At 49.4% G+C, this 20,597-nt stretch overlaps 2 protein-coding genes across 4 annotated transcripts; one reads left to right on the forward strand and one right to left on the reverse strand.

Annotated features, from left to right (window-relative positions):
* Window positions 1-615: 615 nt before the first annotated feature.
* Window positions 616-11,830, reverse strand: CZIB (CXXC motif containing zinc binding protein). Of its 3 annotated transcripts, none has more exons than XM_032957987.2 (8): window positions 11,679-11,830; window positions 8,148-8,231; window positions 7,241-7,297; window positions 6,402-6,483; window positions 5,961-5,992; window positions 4,845-4,922; window positions 4,096-4,161; window positions 616-1,573 (listed from the first exon to the last, which is right to left on the reverse strand). In XM_032957987.2, the coding sequence occupies exons 1-8, from the start codon at window positions 11,682-11,684 to the stop codon at window positions 1,496-1,498; spliced, it is 483 nt and encodes a 160-aa protein (XP_032813878.1). In that variant the 5' UTR covers window positions 11,685-11,830; the 3' UTR covers window positions 616-1,495. The 3 variants fall into 3 exon arrangements, with proteins under 3 accessions (XP_032813878.1, XP_075924699.1, XP_032813880.2); XM_076068584.1 differs by lacking the exon at window positions 11,679-11,830 and adding an exon at window positions 11,454-11,655; XM_032957989.2 differs by lacking the exon at window positions 11,679-11,830 and adding an exon at window positions 8,957-9,290.
* Window positions 11,831-12,930: 1,100 nt separating this feature from the next.
* Window positions 12,931-16,878, forward strand: SDHAF2 (succinate dehydrogenase complex assembly factor 2). The gene is made up of 4 exons (XM_032957986.2): window positions 12,931-13,027; window positions 14,786-14,997; window positions 15,748-15,857; window positions 16,421-16,878. Exons 1-4 carry the CDS (start codon window positions 12,995-12,997, stop codon window positions 16,549-16,551), a joined length of 486 nt encoding a protein of 161 aa, XP_032813877.2. The 5' UTR covers window positions 12,931-12,994; the 3' UTR covers window positions 16,552-16,878.
* Window positions 16,879-20,597: the final 3,719 nt, after the last annotated feature.

Genomic DNA, 20,597 nt, shown 5'->3' on the forward strand with positions numbered 1-20,597 from the left:
GGCTGTTTTACATCATGATAAAATGGCAAGACAATGTATAGTGAGGGTTTTTGTATTCTCTAGGATAAAATTAATTCGGGCAAAATAATTACATGAATAGGAGCGCATTGTAAAGTTAGAGCGATTTTAAATTAACCGAGTCGGTCAACTGTATTTGCTACTCCCACCTCGTCGGTGTTGTAATCTTATAATTATTATCAAAATCAAATCTTCTGAACTTCTTGTTCTGCCGTTTCAACTCAATCTGTATTTTGTTACGTGGAAAAAAATCCCCTTGTAGCCAATTACCCCGCGCCAGTTGCAGTGACAGCGGTCCGCAGGGTGGAGAGGAGCCCAGCCAGCAGCCAGCAAGGAAGCTCGAGGCATCGAGCGCGCGTTGAATGGCAGCAGTAAGGTGAGGACGATGACGACGATGACGACGATGACGACGATGAGCAGGCTGCGACTTGGTGGCGGGGATCGTGGAGTTTCCCCCACTGGGCTCCATTCCCGGAACTGCACTTTCAGTCGTCATCCCGGCCGGGGTATTTATAGGTAGAGGTGTTCTCGGACGTAAACACAATTTCCCCAACGTGACAATCAGCTCTCTTTCAAAAACACAATGCAGAAAAAAAATCCCATTTTTACGTTTTTATTCCACACGGTAATGAAGATTACACGTTTGGCAGATCAAATCCGATGGCCAGTTTCAAACTGCAATGCTATGGGGATTGAATGTAATCGTTGAAGTTGGTTAACCCCACGCAATTACAAATATACGGTTTTTTTCCTTCTCAAAGGTCTACATGGATAAATCAACCAATGTCATTACTCCTGCATATATATACACACACGCACCCTGTTTAGCCTCAAACTGCTGGGGCAAGCAAGGCATACGAGGGCGTGAGTGGCCAGCAACACGCCCGGCCATCTTTGTCTCCCGAGTGCTGATGTTTGCACACTGTACCATATACTCATTTAAGGCTGAATCGACCTAGGGAAGGCCCAGAACCGGTTCAGACGTTCGTCAACGATGTTAGCTGCAAGCGGGCATTGAACTTGGGGCATCGGGTTCGTAAGGCAGCGCCTCTAACCACTGCGCCAACGCTCCTTACGACACATGCACGCACAAAAGACAAAGATCCCCCGTATAGCCTTAACAGACTGTTGGGGCAAGTGCTGTTAGCGAGCACCTCTGAAGGCCGACACGGCACACGAGGAGGTGGGTGGCCAACACCACGCCCGATCGCCTTTGTCTCCCTAGCAACGATGTTTACACACCGCACCGGGTACTAATTTGAGGCTGAGTCGACCTAGGGGAGGCCCAGGACCGATACAGATAACCGTCACTGGTGTTGGCCATGAGCAGAAATCGAACTCGGGTCACCGGGTTCGTAGCGCAGCGCGCCAACCGCTACACCACCGCTCCCCACAATATGCACACACTCATACACACACATGCACACACTCAAAAGTTCGAGAACAAATGCGTCATTTCTTCCCCCATGAAATGGCCTCAGGCCTTCACGAACTTGTGGGTGACTTCATAGATTCCGACCGATTCTTTGGCTTTCTCATCATAATCGTTCCAGTCCTGTGAAGAACAGTCACGGTGAGTGTGAGCGCACACACGCGCACGCACAGCCAGAACGCACACACCCGGCACGCACATCCGGTTTACACGCACGCACAACCAGCACGTACACACCCAGCACGCACACCCGGTTTACACGCACGCACAGCCAGAACGCACACACCCGGCACGCACACCCGGTTTACACACGCAACACAGTACACAACACACCCGGTGCTCACACGTAAACACGCTGAGTACACACACCCCCAGTAACAACACACCCACAGATCCCTCTCCCAGCATAGCCCACAGGCTGTTGGGACAGTGCTGTTAGCGAGCGCCTATCAAGGCCGGATTGGCCTTGATAGGCACTGGGGCCAGAGGCGCCTTGCCCAGCTGCCTTTGTTTCCCCAGTGCTGTTTTTGTTTGCACACGGCACCTGGTACTCATTAAAGGCTGGGTTTGGCCTACAGGAAGGCCCTGGACTGGTTATCACTCCCCACCGATGTTAGCCACGAGTGCGTAACGCGGCGCTCCAACCAATGCGCCACCCGCTCGTTCACACGCACACAAACGCACGCAAAGACGCACTTACAAGCACAATCGCGCAAACACAGGCACGCACGACAGACCTCATGCACACTCACTCACGCACACACACGCACACAGAACCCCCCTAAAGCCTTAACAGACTTTTGGGGCAAGTACTGTTAGCGAGCAGCTACGAAAGGTCAACGCGGCACACGAGGTCGTGGGGAGCCAGCACCAAGCACGGCCGCCTTTGTCTCCGGAGTGGCGATGTTCACACGCTGTACCAGGTACTGATTTGAGGATGAGTCGACCTAGGGGAGGCCCAGGACCGGTTCAGATAATCGTCACTGGTTTTGGCCGTGAGTGGGAATCGAACTCGGGACGTCGGGTTCATAGCGCAGCGCGCTAGCAGTCGTGCTACCGCTCCCTACGCGCGCACACAAACGCACTTGTTCAGGCCGACATGGCACACGAGAGAGCGGTGTGACCAGCGCCACGACGCCCCCGTCAGCTTTGTCTCCCCAGTGCTGAACACGCCACACATATGGGCGCTCCAGATAACCCCACCACGATTAGGCTTTCGTGATGATAAACGTGCAAGCCATGGCAATGAATTCGCAAAAAATTTGAACGGCACTCATGAACCATCTAAACGTAAGTCGTGGTAACGTTTTTTTTACCAATCGTTTGGAAATTAATCAATTTACGAACACGGCAACTGCGCTGTAAAAACACCTTCACGTGTGGCGTCTCTGCATATTGATCCTAAAATTTTCCGTGGAAAAGTCCACGACAAACTGAAGTCAGATCCAACAAAATCAGAGGAGCAAATGCAGCAAACGTGTTAAACCTCTGACCGACTTAAAATTGTAACTCTCCATTGTAATTTGTAAAGTTGGGTAACCACCTGCAGTGTTAGTTCGCCTGTCAATTGCTTTCCATAATTTAGTTTCGTCTTCCTTGCTGCGTTGTGTTCTGTGCACACGCAACTTACATTTTATTTCATACCGATTTGTGTTTGTGCAATTGGCTTTGAATTATCCCGTGACACCATTGTTTTTGGCTCCGATTTCCATTTGCGTCTATGATTTAACATTTCCTTTTATATTATTGCTTTGGCCATTTGTGAGAACCCAGGTCAATTACTCTCGCAAATGAGACTCATTCTGGTCTCTTGAGTTCTCATCTGGTTAAACAAATTAAACTATACACGCATCCGTTGGGAGTTTGTACGTGCACGCATGAATCTGCTGCGACTTCCGCATCAGCGGGTGTACAGACCACGAAATAGGACGTGCTTCACGGTGAACGCTAAAGATCCCGTCACGTCTAGATTTGAAGTTCTCGTGACTGCAATGATCCATACTCTTTGGCTTTTTTCGGTAAAGTCACGTGGGTAAAAATAAAAAAATACAGTTTATCAAATCGCGACGTTTCGGGGGCAACACAAGCGTGTAACTGATTTTGCCGTGCTAGTTACAAGCTTGTGTTGCCTCCGAAACGTCGTGATTTGATCAACTTATTTTTTTATTTTCACCCACGTGACTTCACCGAAAGAACCAAAAGCGTATCCCGTCACGTCGCTCAAAGAGAAAAGTAGACCAAATTTGAACAAAAAATGACCGCCGCAAATTACTTCGCTGCGATTTTAACAAAGCAATCGTCGCCCCCTGCTGCCGACAACTGGCAGTACCCTCTAGAGGCGGGGCTCAACTGAGGCTTTCCGGGCACACGCTTCTCGTCTTGTCGAACACAAAAGCACCTTTCGTTGCCAGCCTCGCGCCGTGACAACGGCTCTCGTCTAGCTAAACGTGACGTGCACAGCACGTGTCGGTACTCGCTGTTCGCATCGCGACCAACGCAACCGCGATTGGAACGAAGATCCGTACCGAACAACACCTTCACCGTCGCAGGACGCCCATAAAATAATAAGGGCCCCAACACAGCTCATCGGGCCATTCCTGGCCAAGTAAATTAAATCCCTTTACGATTATAAGCACTAGAATTACCTTTTCTTGCAGGTTGATGTCTCCAAATTGTGTGCGCGTATCGGCTCCCTCCGCTGCGAATCCGGCCTGAGCGAGCAGAGTGTAAGAAGCGTCATGGCCAACGACGAGACGCCCACAGAAACACGTGGCGACGACGACAGCCGCGTGTCCCCGCGCTAGTCACCGCTACTGACAGGCCGTCGGTAGCGGGCACCGGTGAAGGTCGCCACAGCAGCACGTCAAGGGGGTGGTGTGGCTAGCACCCACGCCCGGGCCACCTTTGTCTCCACAATTATGATGTTTGCGCGCTGAACTAGGCACTCAATTAAGGCTGAGTCTACCTAAGGCGGAGGGCCTGGGACCTGTTCAGATATTCATCACTGATGCTGACAGCGAACGGGACTCGAAAAAGTACACGCACGCACACTCAAGCAATGAACAACAACAACCGCCATTCGCCACTAAGTGGCGGTGACGTCACCACGACGCTTGTGCCAGGCACGCGCACACACACATTTATCTTATTTCATGGTGATTTACGTTTCCACACCGTTTTAATTTCTCCTGAAAAGCGGTTGTTTTCGCTCCGATTTCAGTTTGCTTCATTGCTGAACTTAGTTTGAAGGTTGTTGCTATTGTCCTTTTGGTGACCCCAGGTCAGTCACTCTTGCAAATGAGACTCCTCTATCCTGCCCTTCTCGAGTTCTCACCTGGCCAGAGAAAATCACCTCGAACCTCGAGCTCGGGTAGGCGCTCGCACGCTCCCTCACCTGCGGTTGGAAATCCACGGGCTCGAGACCACGGCACTCAAAGACGACCACGGTCTTGAAGGTTTCGCTGTCTTCGGCCTGCACACGGCACGACCACCGCCACCCACATCGCTCTCTGCCCTTGGCACAGCGGCGACTGAGCGGCTCGCGGACAAAAGGGCCTCCGGATATTGTATTGCACTGTACCGTAAAAATACGGTCCAATATCCCACACAGTGTAGGTGGGCTCTCATCCAGTGGTGGATTGACAAATAGCAGAAGCGCATGGTCCACAATCAGAGAGTATGTTTTTCCGATTGCAATCAAATGGCCAAGTCTAAAATTAGCTCGTGAATATTTCATCGCGCACCGAACGCAGAGCACAACGCGGACAACAAAATGACACCACATTGGCACGAGACCCCGGAAACTGACACGGCGTACGTCTCGGCGTCACAGACCGACATCCGTGAAACCTTCAACCACAATGTGGAGTGCGTAGTGATACTGCACTGTGTAGAACGCGGCTCTCCACGCAAGAGCGTCAAATAACGCTCCGAAATTACCTGTCTGCGTCTTCATACACTCGCTAACGACATCTTGCCAGTCACGCTTTGGCCTTTGGTAGTCATTGTCACGCTCGATAATTTTAGTACACTAAACCATTGCTGACGCAAAATTAAAAAAAACTCCACTAAGGTGACAATTGTTTTCATCATTGCCCTTGCTGACAGAGCTCTCACCGGAGACGCCGTGACATCGCGCCTCGCGTCCACGTGAGGTTTTAGCATTAACGCCTCTCGGAGCACGTCCTGAACGGCGCAGCTGAACCCTGCTCACAGCTGGGGGTCCGTTTTTAAACTGCGCGTCGCCCTGCGGCCAACCACTTTTTGTCACGAATTCTATCAACTTGGTCAGTTGGTAATACGTTTTAGAATTAATTTAAGGAGCATAACCATGGTTGTTCCTTGCAGCAATATTTAAATTTTCCAAATGTTGCCAGTAGATGGTAGAAGCACCACATGCATCATCACGTGTGTGTGTGTGTGTATGTGTTTGTCAGTCTAGGGTATTTGCCACTAATTCTTTACCTGTGAAAAGCTTTAGTGGGTGAGAATTTAAATGTGTTAGACTCACATTGTATGGCTTCATGGAGTCCTTTAAGATGTCTAAATAAATGGTCACACACACACACAAAGACAAAGATTCTACGGTATATCTATAACATGACTTTTGGGGCAAGTGCTGCCCATAAAATTCACAACCCAACTCGAGTGAACTTGAAAAAAACACAATCAGAAACTGTGACGGCAACTTGAGCTGAAACTCGGAATTTCAAAGCCCAAATCCTGACGTTAAGCAAGTCAGACCAGCGTGTGAAGTGAGAATGGCCCAGCGAATTCACACAGCAGGCCAGGTAATTCACAGCCCAACCTGCGTTGTCAAAAGAAAATGCAGAAACGAGTTGCAACGAGAGAGGCAACTCGAGTCTGACATCGACTTCTGCGACCCACGGAGACACGGCATCAGCGGCTCATTGGATCCTTCAAACGCACGGAATTGGTCACGGATACTCACCTATCGAGTTCTCGCGTGAGCACAGCTTACACTTCTGCACCATGCTGGCACTGCCACGGCCACCCTTAAGTGGTGCGCTCTCCTAGGGCACAAAACACACGGCAGGGCGGCAACGCAGTGTTAACGCTCTTGCCTTACAGCAAGCATCGCCTGGGTTCAATTCCCGACTTCGATGCCTTTCTGTGTGGAGTTTGTAATTTATCTCCCTGTTTTTCATGGGTTTCCTCTGGGGTTCTCCGTTCCCCCCCCCCCACCCCATAGCTAACAAAACAATGTAACTGGTATTGGCAAAAAATATCCCAATGTGGCCAGGACCACGCTAAGCTGGTAATAGTGCCCTAGTGCTCAACCTGACACACTGTACCACAGTTACTCACTGGGGGCCCAGTCAAGACTTAATGAAGGCACGCGATAGGTTTGGGTACCCCTCACCACTGATGTTAGCCATCGCCCATAGTTGATCCCAGATTGTCGAGTGAATGGTGCGGAGCGTGACCCAAAACAAAGATTCCCCATAGTGGCTGGTGGGTTAAGTGCTGTTAGCGGGCACTGATGAAGGTCGGCACGGCACTCCGACGAGGGGGCGGCGTGGCTGGCACCGCGCCTGGCCGCCTGTGTGTCCACAGTGTTGCTGCGTTTACTCATGGATCTCGGGTAATCATTTAAGGCTGTTCTGACCCAGACGAAGCCCACCAGCACCGGTTCAGACATTTGCCGCTGATTACGGTGCGAGCGGGCGGGCGGGAATCAACCTTCGGTCACCGGGTTCATGGTGCAGCGCAACCAACCACACACGCGCGCACACGTGCAAGAGGCACTCGGGACAGCTCTTCACAGACCTGCAAGGAGATGTACTGCCACTTGTCAGAAACTTCGCCACAATTGGCGCATTTCAACTGCAAATAGAAACACGCGGCATTAAAGTGCAGCTATCGCATTCTCCGCAATGACGCGAATGTTCAGTGATACAAGTCTCACAATCATTGCGACCGTTGTGCCATGCTTACAACACACATGTTGCCAGTTACACATGCAAATTAAATTGCCTATGAAAAGGAGGACGTCATTTAATCACCGCACTCCTAAATTATTCTGATAGACAATCTTTAAAGCACTAATTTTAATGGACAAAAGGTAGATTTACACACCACCTGAATCACCACTTCACGATTGATTTTGGGTTAGGCCACGGAATGACCCAATTGAGAAATCCTCCAATACCCAACAACAGCCAAGCGAATTAAAGAGTCGTGTATACACACAACATGCCAATTATAATTGCCATTATAATGAAACAATAATTATCATTGTTTCAGCTCATGCTCTGCTCATGCTCCACTCAGAACAATTCTCACATGTAACTGTAGCTTTTAGACCCGCGATCTAACGCCTGCAAATGCGTCAAACATCTTCAGGTCAGCTATCGGCTGCCAAATCCTACGTGTGAAGTTTAATAAACGAGTTTGTTATTTGATTTCCTGACAAATCATCTGAAATATTTAACAGCGAAAAAAATAAAAAGGAGCAACGTGAATATACTTTGCAAAACAGATGGTACGATTGTCGCGGACTACGTAATTGTGCCACTCGTTGTCAAGTCCACATCGATCGTGGCAGCCGCCATGGTCGTCAAACGTGGTGCCCGTATTTTGCGAAGCGTCGTGCGGTTTGGAGGCACAGGATCTCGGTGGATAGGATAGTGACAAGCACGTTCAGCAATGACAGATAACAGCACTGCAATCCCACCTTCAAGTACCATCGGAAATCTTCTCCACTTGGCCTGAGTCCCGTCAGGTTCTCCATGGTGGCCTGCAGCTGAAGACCGAATCTCTTGAAGAGTTGTAAAAAAAAAAAACTGGTTTTAGCGAGCAAGTTATGAAGGGACGGCAAGGCACACGAGGACGTTGAGTGGCCAGCGCCACGCCCTGCCGCCTTTGTCTCCCCAGTGGCAATGTCTACACACAACACCGGGTACTGCTTTGAGGCTGAGTCGACCTAGGGGAGGCCCAGGACCGGTTCAGATTTTCGTCACTGTTGGTGTTTGCCGTGAGCAACGAATCGAACTCGGGTCACCGGGTTCGTAGCGCTAACCGCTACACTACCATACACAAAGATCCCCCGTATAGCCTTAACAGACTGTAGGGGCAAGTGCTGTTAGCGAGCACCTATGAAGGCCGGAACGGTACACGAGGGGGTGGGTAGCCAGCACCACGCCCGACCGCCTTTGTCTCCCCAGTGGCAATGTTTTTTATCCACCGCACCAGGTACTCATTTGAGGCTGAGTCCACCTAGGGGAGGCCCAGGACCGGTTCAGATAATCGTCACTGGTGTTGGCCGTGAGCGGGAATCGAACCCGAGTCGCCAGGTTCTAGCGCAGCGCGCTAGCCGCTACACTACCGCCCCCCACACATACAACAACAACCGCCATTCGCCACTAAGTGTGCCAGGCTATGTGCACCCTGAGGCCACGTGGTCACGGGGCAGACCCAGGTGCCACAGGTCGACTGACTGAGATGACTGGCTGATGCACCACCTGTGCCCCCTACTGTGCCAACCTGCAGTGCTTTAGCCACCCAGCGCTCCGCTCGTTGTTCTGAGCGTCGCTCCTCCGCCCTCCGTTGTTGTTGTAGGGCGACTACCTCCAACTGCCCAGTAGCGTCCTTCACGAGCCTCCTCCACAGAGGCCGATCTTGACACCGCTGGTACCAGTCATCGGCAAGTCCACTCAGCTCCACGTCCTCCTGTACCACATCACTCCATCTCTTCTCTAGCCCGTGCCGCGCCCGCTTAGCCCTCTCAATCCGGCCGAACAAAAGCTGTTTCGGCATGCGGTGGCTGGGCATGCGGGCTACATCACCCAGCCATCGCAGCCTTCCCCGCCGGAGGAGCTCACCAATGGGACCTTGCCCAGATCTTTCAAGGATTTGTGAGCTCCTCACACAATCCAGTCTGGTTAAACCCAGGATGGATCATAGGCAGGCCAGCCTAAATGTTTCTAACCGGCGAAGATGTTCCATTAGGGGGGTCCACGTTTCGCAAGCGTAGAGAAGGGAGGGAATGACCGTGGCCGAGAAGACCTGAAGCTTAGTGCAGAGCGACAGACCAGGTAGCTTCCACACAGCGTTACGCAACCGATGAAAAGATATTGCCGCTCGACTGATTCGGAGTGAGACCTCTGCTGTTAAACTGGAGCCAGTCAAAAGCACACTACCCAGGTATGGGAAACTCTCCACTCTCTCCACAACTGCCCCATCACCGATTGGGAGTTGTGGGGATGGAGTGTCCGATGGTACAAAATACCCAGGCAGGTGCTTAGTTTTGGTGGGGCTGATGGTAAGGCCCCACCTCTTAGTGGCACGCTTCAGTCTCAGCAGCAGCGTCTCCAACTCCTCCTCCGAATGTGCAGCTATTACCAAATCATCAGCATACATAACGTGGTTGAGCAATAGGGAGCCATCCCTTGACCGCACCCGGGCGTCGATCAGCCTCCCATTATATCTGTACCATATGGAGATTCCCCCGGTACAGCTATTGAAGGCTTCACGAACTACGTGGTCAAAATAGATGTTAAATAATGTGGGAGCCAGAGGACATCCCTGTCGCACTCCAAGGTATACAGGGAATGGCTCTGTCTCCCGGCCACGTAGTTTTACCCGGGCCCGCTCACCATCATTAAGGTCCTTAATGATCGTGAGCAGAGGGTCAGGTACTCCAAAAGCACGAAGAACGACCCAGAGCCCAGGCCTACTGATGGTCTCATAGGCCTTGACCAGGTCAATAAAGCATAAATACACACATATACACACATACACACACACATATACACACACACGGACACTATCACAAAAGCACCCAGAAACTCTTCTTTGGTTCTTTCGGTAAAGTCACGTAGAATGAGAATAAAATAATAAATTGATAAAATAAAATAACACAATACCAGACAGTCTCGCTCCCTTCACCTGATGAAGGCCGCTTGTGTTGTGGCCGAAACGTCGTGAGAATATTATTGTGTTATTTTATTTTATCAATTTATTATTTTATTCTCATTCTACGTGACTTTACCGAAAGAACCAAAGAAGATGAATCATTGCAGTCACGAAAGCTTTAAATCGAAATTCACCCAGAAACTCTTTTCCAGGAAACTCCTGCTAAGTTTTTCGCAATGGGGAAGGCGACGCTTGCTGTTTTTTTTTCCCCCAAGCACGTTGCGCTTAACCCGTCCCGCGTCAAGACTGCCGACGCGTTAGCACAGCACCGTGGAGTGCATCACGCATTAGGTTATCGGCATTATTCTGCACGTGCAGTGCTACACAACCCCCCCCCCCCCCCCCCTTACGATGGGGTGGGGTTTCTCGTCATTGTTACAGATCTGTGTTCACGCACCCGCGGTATTAACCGGGGCGGTTTTTGCTGGGTTCCGACCGCGAACGCGACAGCCACCAAAACGGGCAAGCGCGGCACGTTGTTCGGGCCCCGTCAACACCGCTGGCCAACAAAGTCACCCACGAGTGGCCTCGCGGGGATTCTTCTTCTTCATCATCCCACGATGAACTCGCGTGGAGGAGGATGATGATGATGAGGATGATGAGGAGGATGAGGATGAGCGCCTTGAAGTGACAATGCGCCGGCAGACCGCAGAGAATTCGATTGACGGATCACCGGGGCGTAGCTACGTGTGTTGTACTAAACTGTATTATTTGGTTCTTTCAGGTAACAAGTCACGTAGATAGGGGGGGGAAATTTTAAATTAAAAAACGACGGCGTTTCTATCACAACACAAGCGATCGTCATCGGGGGAGAAAAACAAAGTTTTAAGTTTAAAAAAATGTTAATTCTAAATACATGATCTTGATTTGAAGCTTTCGTGACTGCAGGAATCCACGCTCTTTGCGTCTTCCCGTAATGTCACGTAACGTAGAAAATAAAAATAAAATAAAAATGATATCTACGTTACTTGACCCGAAAGACCCAAAGAGTATGAATTCTCGCAAGTCACGAAAAGCTTTCAAGTCAAAATGTATATAGTAAACTGAGCTACAGATGCTGCAGCACCTGCCGCTGGTTGGACTGTAGTTCTATGCTCCCCATTACGACTTTGTTTTTATTATAACAGCGCTGCCTGTTGCTGGCCGCTGGAGGCACTACGGAGGAGGGGGAGAGGCGGCGACCGCGTCAAGTGATCTCGCTGGGTTAAAGACACGCCGACCACAGCGGTGAAGTATGGACAATTAAACCACGGCGCGCACGTGAAAGCCCCCGAGGAGCGACATCGCTTACCACCATGCTGACGGTGGCAAAGAATCGACGCCGCGTCGGGTCGTAGATGTTGGAATCGATTCCTCCCCAGCCCCTTGTTAGGCCAACGATGTCGCGGCGCCGGTACCACGCGGTGACACTAAATGAAAACGATTCTCGATACGTTCAGTATTGCAGAGGATCGATTCTTCAATCGGTGAGTAAATGGAATCGATTCACAATTTGGTACAGTATTTACGCGTTGGATTCACTAAGGGGGCCGTCCATAAATGACGTCACGCACGTGGGGGGGCGAGACATTTGTGACGTATGACGAGAGGGGAGTTAAGAAATGTGACGTCACATCAAATTGCGCAAATTCGTGAGAATTTTATTGTGTTATTTTATTTTATTACTTTATTATTTTATTCTCATTCTACGTGACTTTACCGAAAGAACCAAAGAAGAATAACATAGACAACACGTTCTACTTAATTAAATAGACTTTTTAAATAAATGTTTTCACGTACAACATCTGAGTGCAGCGGCACATTAAATACGCACTACAATGACAATAGTTTAAAGCGATTTGAAGCATGTTTTATTTTGGGGGGGGGGGGCAGAGCTTTGTGACGTCATATTTGAGGGGGGGTCTGACGTTTTGTGACGCCGTGTGACGATGTGGGGAGGGGGGGTCAGAAATCGTCTAAAATCGCGTGACGTCATTTATGGACGGCCCCCAATTCTGGAGGTCTGATTCCACGTAGGACGAATCCCCTTCCGTAAAGCTCCCTCGCGTTGGGAGGCCTCTTCCGCCAGCAGTGACTCTAGGGGGGAGCAGTTGCAGGGCTGCGCCTTTACTCCATAGCGTGGTGGTGGTGGGGGGGGAGCTTTCATCCAGCAGTGGATAGGCCATCGCTGATATGTTTTATTAATTTCGGTACTTTTATTCGCTTCACGTGATACGGGCATGAGTAATTGAGATTATTTACGACGTGGGTAAATTTAAACGTTAATTTTTATTCACAATTTCACGTGAAACGCAAACTCTCGCGAGATTTTGTTAAAGTTCGCAAGCAAACTCGCGAGACCTCGTGCTGTTGAATAACGAATCGATTACGTCTGCACTATGCATCCCAACACGGTGGAATCGATGTCTTTATATCACACAAGCCTCTCGGCGCATATATTTAAATCCTTAACATGAACAAATCTTAACTAGTCTATTGTTAATAGCTAATGTTTTGCAACAACAAAAACGGATTTGAGAGCAATGAAAGAGTGTGGCCAATGGATGAAATCGACGTTTGGGAATCGACATCGATTTTGCCAGCCTGAATCGATTCCAGGATCTCAGCATGGCGGGTGCTGCTCTGCGAGTGTGCGGCAGGGTAGGGAGCAAAGTTTTAGCGTTTTTAAAATGAACGTTCGCGTCAAATATAACAACAACAATAATGACAACAATAACAACCCCGCGTTGGTCGAGGGTTTTTGCGCTCGCTCGCTCACTCGCTCGCAGCTGGTGGAATGAGGCGTAGCAAGCGCAGTGGTCGTGGATTGTTTCGGCTCTGACATTGAGCCCAGTGGAACAAGGCCATGGAGCCAACATTGTTTCATTTTATTTATTTATTTTTAGTTGGTATAGCCCAGGGGGTCTGGGGTTTGCCCCCCCCCCCCCTTTGCCCCCCCCCCCTCAGAAAAAAATCTAAATTTGAAAACTTAATTTTCTGCCTAAAATATTTTAAAAAATTCACTAACACATAGGATGGACTTTCTATTGATTTTTTTTTACAATAATGTCTAATAGTGTATTGTACGGTATTACATTGCTCTGTTTTTTCTTTACCTTTTCTTGTTTCAGTGTATGTAATGGCAGGGATTAGGGATTTATAAAGTACAACCAGAACCACAATCATTTCAACAAATCTATTTTATAACAATATATTGGGGGGGGAGGTGGGGGGGGGCATTTGAGCATATTTGAATATTGTATATTATATTATACTTACGGCCTTGCAGTGGAAGGCGAAGCAACTTTGGAGGAGGTTTGGGAATGGAGGGAGTGGAGGAGGTTGTGATGATGAGGTGGGACGCGTGAGCAGGGGGAGTGGAGGAGGTTGTGATGATGAGGTGGGATGCGTGAGCAGGGGGAGTGGAGGAGGTTGTGATGATGAGGTGGGACACGTGAGCAGGGGGAGTGGAGGAGGTTGTGATGATGAGGTGGGGCGCGTGAGCGGGGGGAGTGGAGGAGGTTGTGATGATGAGGTGGGATGCGTGTGCAGGGGGAGTGGAGGAGGTTGTGATGATGAGGTGGGACGTGTGAGCAGGGGGAGTGGAGGAGGTTGTGATGATGAGGTGGGACACGTGAGCAGGGGGAGTGGAAGAGGTTGTGATGATGAGGTGGGACACGTGAGCAGGGGGAGTGGAGGTGATGAGGTGGGACGCGTGTGCAGGGGGGAGGAGGTTGTGATGATGAGGTGGGACGCGTGAGCAGGGGGAGTGGAGGAGGTTGTGATGATGAGGTGGGGCGCGTGTGCAGGGGAGTAGAGGAGGTTGTGATGATGAGGTGAGACGCATGTGCAAGGGGAGTGGAGGAGGTTGTGATGATGATGAGGTGAGACGCATGTGCAAGGGGAGTGGAGGAGGTTGTGATGATGATGAGGTGAGACGCATGTGCAAGGGGAGTGGAGGAGGTTGTGATGAGGTGGGACGAGTGCGCAGGCGGGCAGGTGACCCTGGCGGGTATTGGAGCGGCACCTCGTGGTGGGCGACCAATGGGAAGAAGGCCAGCCTGTGCAGAGGTTCGCGGTTCGAATCCGGACGGTTGCCCCTCTTAATTACTTTGGGTGTAGTTTCCGTAAACTTGAGTGAAAACAGTTCACTGATTAGGACTGTAATCCTGAATGTCTGCATTTCTTGAGAATGGAAAAATGCCCATGAATCTCGATCAGCCATGATCAATCCACTGTTGGATAAAGGGCCTTGTTAAAATCATCTCCATCTGCAATGGTATATAAACTGCTGGATGAAATCGAATAATAATGAAAGCTTACGACCCTCAGTTGCCATGCATTGAAAGCATTGGCTAAACGAGCGCTGGGTTGTGCGACCAATGATTGTGCCGACCATCCCCTCCCTGCGTGTCCCAGCTTCTGCTGCGTCGCCCTCCGGCGCTCTCGGCGGCCGCCCTGTTTGGGTCTCGTGGCCACAGTGGGGAGGCCCCGGGGCACCCCGGGGAGAACGGAGAGAGCACCCTCCCGCCGTGGGAGGAGCGCACGGGCGAGCCGCTGGACACGAAGCGCGCGCGCCTGCTGTACGAGAGCCGCAAGCGCGGCATGCTGGAGAACTGCATCCTGCTGAGGTGGCGGACTCGCTCGGCGCGTTAAGCCACACCGTGCCGGCGTGGTCACCACCACCATCGTCGTCGTCTCCCCGATGCTGTCGGGCCTTCTAGGCCAATGTTTTGGACTCCTGACCGCTTTCGACTTCTCTGATTCTCATGAGCAGCCTGGTTGTTATTGGCAAGAGCACTCCAAATATAATCCCGGATCAATGCCAAGATGACACTGGCTGATTTTCAAAATCCTCCATCCCACTGTACTCCCCTCGATGCACTCTTCTGCTCTCTTCTCTCACTCTACTCCCCTCCACGCATTCTCCAACCTCACCCCTCTCATCTATTTCTAATTCCCTCCACGTATTCGCCTACCTCTCTCCTCGCCTCTCAAGCCAATTCTATCAAAGCCCCCAGTCAGTGGGAGGTCGCTCATTCTCGTCTGCTGCCCCTATAGTCTGGAACGCCATTTCCCCAGTCACCCGTGCTGGAGAATCCTTGCCCCTATTGACGTATATATTTTCTTTGAACCTATCTACGTGACTTTACCGAAAGACCCAAAGAATATGAATTCCTGCAGTCACCAAAGTCAAGATTTAATCCTTGCCCCTGATCCAAGTCCAGGCTCAAGATGTTCCTCTTCTCCTCTGCCTATGACCATTTGCCTCCCTATAAGATAAATATGCCCACTTTCTGTTGAGCGTTGTGGGATGCAGTCACATATAGTCTGTTTATAGGCCACAGTGTTAATTGTCACGGTGTGCTTTGTCCTTCCAGCCTCTTCGCCAAGGAGTACCTCAACACCATGAGTGAGAAGCAGCTGCGTTTGTACGACAAACTCATTAACCAGCCAAGCAATGATTGGGATATATACTACTGGGCAACAGGTCAGTCCGCAACACCATTAATTACTTTCTCTACCCAGAAATAACTAAATTCGTGGTGAAATAATTCCGCAACGGAAATAGTCACATTGTTAGAAGTGGCCGGGTGGCTCAGAGGTAAGAGCTTTTGGATCTGTGTGCTTGCACGTGTGTGCAGGTCAGATGTGACTCCATTAAAACATGTTCCTTTCATTGTCACACAAACACACGTGAGGTGGCTAGGCGAGCAAGAGTCCAGACGGGCTGAGCCGACACCACGAAGATCCTGGGTTTGAATCCACGTTATCACTTTCTGTGATGGAACCAGGTTTTGTAACGCATAATATCCCAGACATAAATCTTAAAAGACATTCATCCTGTGGCGGACCTGTTTACTAATCATCAGGCGCACACAGCATGCAATGACATCATATTTCAGCAGAGGCGGTTGGGTCGGTGTGCCACGCGAAGGCCACAGCTTTGGAGATGCTCAGCAGGCAGCCTTTCGACAACCGGCAAATCAATCGGGAGAATGTCAAGGCGTCAAGTTGGCACGGTTGCCTTGTTTTTGTGTGGTGCGAGTGCAGGGGCTCGCCCGACGCCTAGCGAATTCGACACGGAGGTGATGCACCTCCTGCAGGAGTATGCCAAGAACCGAAACATGGAGCAGCGAATCAGCCAGCCAGACCTGGAGTACCTTTTCGAGAATAAGGCCTGAGCGTTCGAACACGCCCGCCCACTGCCAGCAATGGTCACCGTTTCACGGCCGGTCCCGTTTACTCTTGGCAAACAGCGCTGATGCCCCCTTCTTGTGGCCGGTCCACTTATTACGTCACGTGAGCGATTGTCGGCTTTGTTTTCGGGCCGCACATAGACCTCAAGAAGTTCTGCTGCTGCCATCTAGTGGCAACATGCGGACAAAAAAATATTGCACAATGAATAACCAGGGTCATACCACTTTCATTAATTCTGAAACGTGTTACCAATTGACCAATATTATACAGAATTAGTTACAAAAAGTGTTTGGCCGCAGAGAAACGTGCAGTTAAAAAACAGACGCCCGGCTGTGAGCAGGGTTCAGCTGCGCCGTTCAGGACGTGCTCCGAGAGGCGTTAATGCTAAAACCTCACGTGGACGCGAGGCGCGATGTCACGGCGTCTCCGGTGAGAGATCTGTCAGCAAGGGCAATGATGTAAACAATTGTCACCTTAGTCGTGTTTTTTTTCTATTCAAGTCAGCAATGGTTTAGTGTACTAAAATTATCGAGCGTGACAATGACTACGACTACCCACCAAAGGCCAAAGCGTGACTGGCAAGATGTCGTTAGCGAGTGTATGAAGACGCAGACAGGTAATTTCGGAGCGTTATTCGACGCTCTTGCACGGAGAGCCGCGTTCTACACAGTGCAGTATCACTACGCACTCCACATTGTGGTTGAAGGTTTCACGGATGTCGGTCTGTGACGCCGAGACGTACGCCGTGTCAGTTTCCGGGGTCTCGTGCCAATGTGGTGTCATTTTGTCGTCCGCGTTGAGCGAACTCGTGTTCTGCGTTTGGTGCGCGATGAAATATTCACGAGTTAATTTTACACTTGGCCATTTAATATCAAGAAATAATACGACCTGACCAATGAACATTCGCAGCCACAATTTGTCAATCCACTGCAGGATGGGAGCCTGCCCATGCTGTGTGGGATATTTGACCATACTTCACCAGGCTGGTCATAGCGGGTGGGTGAAGGTGGGGGAGTAGATGTTGAAACGTTATACAGTACAATAGATTTTGGACACCCTCACAAACGAGATGTTCCACCTCAAGGAAATATCAACAAGTTCGTTATAAACAGATGCAAGGCAGAATAATGTAAATAAAGATGTACATTATGACTAACAATATGTTTAAAAAAACAATCATGAAATATATCAATAAGTACAATATATGGCCTGAGCCTATGGACGACAGTTGATGATTGTGAACTATCACCATAGTGTACAATCACAGTTGATTTTGGCAGTTATTTAAAAATATTTTTAGTTGGAAGCTGTAGTACTTTAATTTATTAAGGCACTTGTAACAGTTTTGATTTACTGTGTCAATATATTTTTGGACCGTATTTTCTGGATTATAAAACCCACTTTTTGCCTTCTATTTTCAAGCAAAGGTGAAGGGTTGGTCTTATAATCCAGGAGGCACGTGTGCCCATATTAGTATAACCTTATGAAACTGGGCACAGGTGTGAGGGTGTCTTACGCTCTGAAGAAGATGGCAACGCAATGTTATGGTTTTACATATCCGAAGAGAATGTACTAGTTATAAAACATTAGAAATCTATGAAAAAAATTTGCGGCATTAATTATTAATATGAACAAGCTCAGTTTTAGATGTAACTTGTAAAATGCTTTCTTGCTGTCGAGTATTGAAATAGTTTCATAGGTTAATGGTTCATTCAGTACTCGAACTTTAACAATCATCATAACTTGTTTTATCGGTTTCCAAGAGGAAAATAAAATGCACTGTGAAATGTTTTCATGTTCTTAATGATTACATAGGTGTGCACAGTGGTGGTTTGAATGGGGCCATGGGGAAAAGCAGCAAAACAGGGCCCTCCCCTTCATAGCCTGACGCCAAGGCCCGAGTGCAGATACACCATCTGCACACTTTTGACAGCTACAACCACTGGGTGGCCATCATTGTGATCTGCCAAATGCACATTAACACATTCCTGCGGAGGGAGCTGGTAGGAACGTTGGGTTGCTCGGTCAATGGCCAGGGTCAACGGCGGCACGTGGTGTATTCCGCAAATATGCCCGACTGTGAGGGCGGGCACAAGCCGGCGTGAGTGGTTTAAACGTTGAGTTTTATAAGGGCACCACGGGGTGACCAGCCCCTCCCCACCCAGCCCCCCTCCCCACCCAGCCCCACCCTCCCATTTTTGGATGCACGATGGATGGACACAATAATCCCCTGTGGGCTGGTGTAACCAGGAGGTTCCTACCAGTATCATTACAACAACCCAAGTAACTGCCAGAGTTATCGGGGCATATGGATTGCACAAATGTACACAGCCCCATTTGTAAATCCACTGCTGCCTTTCTATGAAGATTGCTCCCAACATCATCGGCCATGAGTAGAGTAGCTACCTGTCTGGGTTCGACCCGGACAGTCTGGGAATTTATGTGATCTGTTGCCGGGAGGCAGCAGGAATTATTGATTTGTACTGAGATCTGATCCCAGTTATCGCTTTGTTAAATCTCTGTTGCAGTGTTTACTGTAGAGCGTTGTTACACCTCGCCCGACAGGTTTGGTCTGCAGTGGAAAATCCGGCCACCGGAGCCACGATCTTCCCACTCGATGACCATAAAAACCCCACGCTCTTCCTGGGTGACTCCTGATAACTGACACATTGTCCACGTGTGGTTTCTCTTGTTATAATGTACTGGAATGTACAATGTGTTAAAATACCGTGATTCACCTTACAGACAAAAGGTTACCAAAATAACAAGGTTTATTGTTCAGTGAAAATTACAAGTGGCAAGAGTGATACGGTTACAACACTCAACTTTATACCATTTAAAAAGTTAAATTTAAAGGTGCAGCCTTGCATTTGCTTGCGTACCGCAAATGCTGGCAGTAGGGCCTCCACTAGAGGGAGCTATGGAGAGCCCCTTTAGAGGGAATTTGGCCTACTCTTCCACGTTAGCTACAATTATGGAAACATTTACATATTTTTTTTATATATGTAGTGGTTGATTTCACTCGGACAACTTTTGCCTTTCTTCCAACACCACTTTATTTACAGTTCTCCACATGTCCTCAATGCTCCACAGTTCCCTTGTTGCCACAGCTCGCTCGCCGTGCCTCACTCGACTCGCTCGCCGCCTTTGTCTCTCCAATCTCCGCTTCTCCGTCAGCTCCGATGTCACTGTGCTCTCTCCACTGCTGGCCGCTTCTCTCTGCTCTCCGCTCTCACTGTGCTCTCTCCACTGCTGGCTGCTTCTCTCTTCAGCTGCTCCACGTCCTGCCTCGTCCAGCCCCCGGACTCCAACTCCCCGTTTCTCCTCGCGTCTCCCCCAATTTATCCCCGCTCTCATCACACCCCAATGAATTAACCCGTGTCCCAACAACGCTCCGCGTGCCCGTGCGCCTGTTACCTCGCCAGACTTCAAGACGCCACCCCAGCCCTGACAACAACACCAGCCAATCACACTCCAGCCCTGACAACAACACCAGCCAATCACACTCCAGCCCTGACAACACCAGCCAATCACAGCCGTCCCTGGCTCCCCCCCAGCTTAATTGGCCCAATCGTTACCTCATCGTCCCAACCATGGCTCCTGGCTGTCCCAACATGACCCGTAGTGTCCTGCCCCCGCACGATCTCACCATTTACCCCCATGCGCCTATTTATTCCACTACATCTATATAATTTTACGTAATTAAAAGACTAATCACATTGAACGTTTACTATCATAAATACACACTGGGGGGAAAAAAACATTGGCAGGTAAATATAAACCTACTTTAATTAATTGACCGGTTAGAAAGTACACCATTTAAACGGCTGTTTTAATTGTTGTAAATACTTTCTAGCCACCAAAGTAATATAACGGCGTTTGTTTTAATAGGAACACTACAAAACACATTTGTTGAACTACACTTACTAATCAGAACATAAAGTACAATCTAGCCACCGCAGTAATATAACTTTTTTTTATTGGCTGGATAAAATTTGTGTTTTTTTTTAAATAAACAATTTAAACGTAA

Source organism: Petromyzon marinus, chromosome 21, assembly GCF_048934315.1.
Source record: "Petromyzon marinus isolate PM22_M1 ecotype Great Lakes invasive population chromosome 21, UKy_Petmar_22M1.pri1.0, whole genome shotgun sequence".
NCBI lineage: Eukaryota > Metazoa > Chordata > Hyperoartia > Petromyzontiformes > Petromyzontidae > Petromyzon > Petromyzon marinus.